This window comes from Zootoca vivipara, chromosome 1 (assembly GCF_965207765.1).
Source record: "Zootoca vivipara chromosome 1, rZooViv2.hap1.1, whole genome shotgun sequence".
NCBI classification, from domain to species: domain Eukaryota; kingdom Metazoa; phylum Chordata; class Lepidosauria; order Squamata; family Lacertidae; genus Zootoca; species Zootoca vivipara.
In genome coordinates, this window is record NC_142582.1 from 20,369,798 (window position 1) to 20,374,263 (window position 4,466).

General features: G+C 50.3%; 1 protein-coding gene across 1 annotated transcript; it reads left to right on the top strand.

The window, feature by feature from the left end:
* The first annotated feature begins 800 nt into the window (after nucleotides 1-800).
* On the top strand, nucleotides 801-3,187 carry HOXD11 (homeobox D11). Its single transcript, XM_060280915.2, has 2 exons — nucleotides 801-1,718; nucleotides 2,825-3,187. The coding sequence occupies exons 1-2, from the start codon at nucleotides 953-955 to the stop codon at nucleotides 3,058-3,060; spliced, it is 1,002 nt and encodes a 333-aa protein (XP_060136898.2). The 5' UTR covers nucleotides 801-952; the 3' UTR covers nucleotides 3,061-3,187.
* The last annotated feature ends 1,279 nt before the right edge of the window (nucleotides 3,188-4,466 follow it).

The window sequence follows — 4,466 nt, forward strand, 5'->3', positions numbered from 1 at the left end:
GAGAGAGAGAGAGAGAGAGAGAGAGAGAGAGTGAAGCAACAAGCTCCTACAGCACATGCTTTTTTCTAATAAGAAGAAAGGATGCCCCAATGAGGGCAAATATTGGCGGTTGCTTTGCAAAGTCTGGAAAGCAAGAGATATTCTCCCTAAACACCTTCTTGGCCCTTGAGCCTTTCCTGACTGCATTTCCGGTGACTGCTTGTTCTTGTTCTTTTTATAGAAATACAAACTATTCCTGTTTGTTGTCTCAAACCAGGACATAGTGCCATAGGCTTTGTGTGTCTGACTCTCTTCCAGTTCTGTGGAGGATTTTGCTAGGATATATGGGTCTGGGCTGTGCATGTGAGATGTATGCGCCGCAGGAATCTGGGCAAAGGATGGCATTCCCAGGTGATTTGCTGCCCTACCTACAGCTCATCGAGCTTCCTGGTTGGGGGAAGGGGGGTGAAACGGGAGGGGGAGGGGGAGGGGTGTGTGTGTGTGTGGAGTTTGGGGAGGTGGGGGGGGAGAGAGCAAGAGCTGGAAAAGGTCCTATTTGTCCAAACCTATGCCTGGTTTTGCGCGTGAGAGAGAGAGAGAGAGAGAGAGAGAGAGCGTGTGTGTGTGAGCGAGAGAACTGGGAAGCTCTCTGAAGAAGGGGATTCTTGGAGAGAAGAAACCTCTGGCGAAAGCAGGCGGGCGAAAAGGGGAGCAGTTCCTAGATATAAGGACATTTCTACCATCGCCTGCCGTCACGTGACATAATTACCACTCGAATCAATCAAGATGAATTGCACGTCAGCACACGGTGGGATTTTTCCCCCCTTCGTGGTGGTTGCTCCTGCCCAAAGGCTCGCGCGCAGATAGATGGGGCTCCTCCGGCTCCCACGCGCTGGCTCGGCTGCTGCTGCTGCCGCTGCCGCTGCCTGCTCGCCCTCGCCCAGAGGCAGCAGCAGCTGGAGGAGGAGAAGACATGAGTGACTTTGACGACTGCGGCAGCCACGGGGCCTCCAGCATGTACCTCCCCGGGTGCGCCGCCGCCGCCTATTACGTCTCCTCCTCGGATTTCTCCGGCAAGCCCACGTTCCTGTCCCAGTCGCCCTCCTGTCAAATGACTTTCCCTTACGCCTCCAACCTGCCTCCCCATGTGCAACCGGTGCGCGAAGCGGCGGCGGCGGCGGCGTTCAGGGACTACGCGGGAGGCGGCGGCGGAGGTGGCGGCGGAGCAGGCGGCGCAGGCGGAGGCAGCAAGTGGCCCTACCGAGGCAGCAGCTACGCGCCCAGCAGCTACTACGAGGAGGTGATGCACGGCAGGGACTTTCTACAGCCGGCCACCCGCAGGACAGACGTGCTCTTCAAGGCAGATCCCCTGTGCGGAGCCCACCACCACCACGGGGCGGCCGCCGCCGCCGCTTCCGCAGCAGCTGCGGCCGCCGCCGCCGCCGCCAACTTCTACAGCGCAGTGGGCAGGAACGGGATCCTCCCGCAGGGCTTCGACCAGTTTTACGAGGCGGCGCATGGCGGCGGTGGTGGTGGAGGAGGAGGCACCCCCTACCCGGAGCCAGAGGGCGACAAGGGCGACCTCAAGCTCCCCAGCAACACTTGTGGCAAAGCTTCCCCGCTGCCCGGCCAGGAAAAGAAAGTGACAAGCGAGGGCAGCGCCGAGTCCCCGACGGAGGAGGCCAGACCGGACAAGAGCAGCAGCAGCAGCAGCAGCAGCAGCAGCAACAGCACGTCAGGTAAGAAGAGGCGTCCAGTCCGCAGCGCCTCACCATCAGCTCCGCTTTTCCGAGCTGTTGATTATTTATTTGTTAAGTTGGGGGAGGCGGGGAGCGAGAGGAGAGCCAAAAATTGAGAGGGGTGGGGTGGAGAGAGGATGGGTGAGTGGGTGAGTGGGTGGGAGAGAGAAAGAGAGAGGGAGGGAGGGATCAGGAGGCCACCACTTTGTCAAGCCCGAGGTTTTTTTATGTGAGATTTTATAAGCATCCGAAGGGCTTTTATATATCCTATAAGGTTTCCCTCACCGTTGTAAAGCGTGTTTACGATAGGAAACCCATTGAGGGGAACTTATAGATATACTTGGAGGGAGGATGTTAATTGTGACGAAACTGTTGATTGGGAGGCTGAGAGCTCCCAAAGTTTTTGGGAGAGGTGTTCATATATACTGGTATGTTTATTTATATATACAGTGTGTGTGTGTGTGTGTGTGTGTGTGTGTGTGTGTGTGTGTGTGTGTAAAAATCCAGTGGGGATCCTGTCTGGGCTGGACTTGGGACTGACATATGAGAGAGGCAGGATTCTTTTCCACAAACTATTCTTCTGAGGAAGGGGAGGGGGGGAAACCAGGGTCCCAACTGAACGGGTTGAGGTGTACTTTGCAAAGTCAGTTTCAAACAATTCCACACATACCCTTCTCTCAGTCCTGTAAATGGAGTTGGGTAGTCTAAGCTTGGGATTACGTAGATGATGATGATGATGATGATTATTATTATTATTATCATCATCTTCCACCCACACCTTCCAAAAACCACTTTGACAAAGTTGACTAGCGTGAGGCAGAAAACTCCCTGGATGTTTCAGTGGTCGGTTTCCCAGGGAGTAAGGGAATAGTTACAGTAAGTCCTTATGAAGTGTAGCTCTGCTTGAAAGTGTTCTGAGTGGGACAACATATGTCAGCTTCTTTATTTCTTCGTTCCTAATTTCCCCCTTCTGTCTCCCACCCCGCTTCCCTTATTATTATTATTATTATTATTATTATTATTATTATTATTATCATCACCATCATCACAATCATCATCATTATCATTATTGGGTTGTGTTTTTCCCCCCTTTCCTGAATGTTCAGCACTTCCCCAGCGATCCCGGAAAAAGAGATGCCCTTACACTAAATACCAGATAAGAGAACTGGAACGGGAGTTTTTCTTCAACGTGTACATAAACAAAGAGAAAAGACTCCAGCTGTCTAGAATGCTAAACCTCACGGATCGACAAGTCAAAATATGGTTCCAAAATCGACGGATGAAAGAAAAGAAACTGAACAGAGATCGACTGCAGTATTTCACGGGGAATCCCTTGTTTTGAGAGGACTAAGCGGGGAGGGGAGGAAGGAGGCGAAGAAGACCTCCCTCCCTAGACCAACCTGCCACCTGAGTGCAAAAAAAAAAATCAAATAATAATAATAATAATCAAGAGGTTTACACGACATCCACCCTGCGGACAAGTTCCCTTTATTGTTATTTTTATTGTTTTTATTTCACCCATGCTCAACAGATCTGGTTCTTCCAAACAGCCCTTGTGTCCACGAGAGGTGTTGGGGCGCTTGGCGGAGAGGAATCCTCAAAAGGGGGACCAGAAACCCAGAGGGTAAATCCAAGAGTCCATTCTAACCTTGTTGTGTGTTTTTGGAGTTTTGGGTTTGGGGGTTGTCGTTTGTCTGGGTTTCCACTCCCTTTCCATCCTCTCTGTTTTTTTTGGGGGGGGGGGGTAAAACTACCCACCGTGTTGCTTTCCCCCCCTTCTCCCTAGTTCCTGGCGGAGGCCACTACTAGACTTCGAATGTAGATGGTAGTTAAGAAAGAAGCGCGTTTATGAAACAGCCGTGTTGGGCCCGCTTTCTGTTGGGTCTGAGATAGGAGAGAGTGACTCCTCTCAACTTCCCCATTTCTTTCGTTGTCGTTGTCGTTGTCGAAAAGGTGGTAATGCGCGTTCGGTATCTACCTATACGCACACCAGTATAGAGAGATATATATCTGGTTTTCCATTGCGTTCTGGGGGAGGGTTTGTTTTTTAAAAAGAAGCAGCACGGGACACTGTCTTGCTCATGTGAACAAATGGTTCCTAGTAAGGTTGAAGTTGCCTTTTCCGCGTGCGTTATCAGCAGTGCCACCCTCTGAATGTCCATAGTCGGGTCCCTGCTGGTGCCAAGTGAAATCGACTAATAGCTGAGAGTGTGGTCCGACCCACCGTTATGTGCTCCCCTCCCGCCCCTACATTTCAAAGAAAAAAAAACCCCTGTTCATTCTCTGTTTCTTCGCTATAATGAGAATAATTTTAAAAAAACCAAAAAGAGGAGCAACGTCCCCGGCGGGCTTACCCATGCTTTATTTTTTTAGGGGAAAACTCAACATGTCAAGCCTGGAAAAATAAAATAAAATGTATGTAAATCTGTGCCATTTGAATAAGTGGGAGTTAAAAGGTGTTGCTTTAAAAACTCTGTCTGGATCATATCCTGTATTTTAAAAAATGCGTATATAGTAAAGCACATCCTGATCCGACTTACAGTGGATAACAAATCCACAGAAGTACAAAGTTCTAATGAACTTTTTGGGGAGGGGAAGCAAACTAGCATAGCGACTTAGTGTAGAGTTCCAGTCGAAACGGAGCTTCCCACTCCAAAACTTGAACTTAATTAAGGATGGGTGACTGGTACTGGGATAAGGAGGGCAAATCTTTTAAAAGATGCCTCCTGATTTTCCACCCTATATTCA

Bases quoted from the DNA above. Each gene is read 5' to 3' on its own strand.
- HOXD11 (XM_060280915.2), top strand. From the start codon at position 953: ATGAGTGACTTTGACGACTGCGGCAGCCACGGGGCCTCCAGCATGTAC. The intron at 1,719-2,824 runs GTAAGAAGAGGC...CTGAATGTTCAG, and splicing joins CAGCAGCAACAGCACGTCAG to CACTTCCCCAGCGATCCCGG.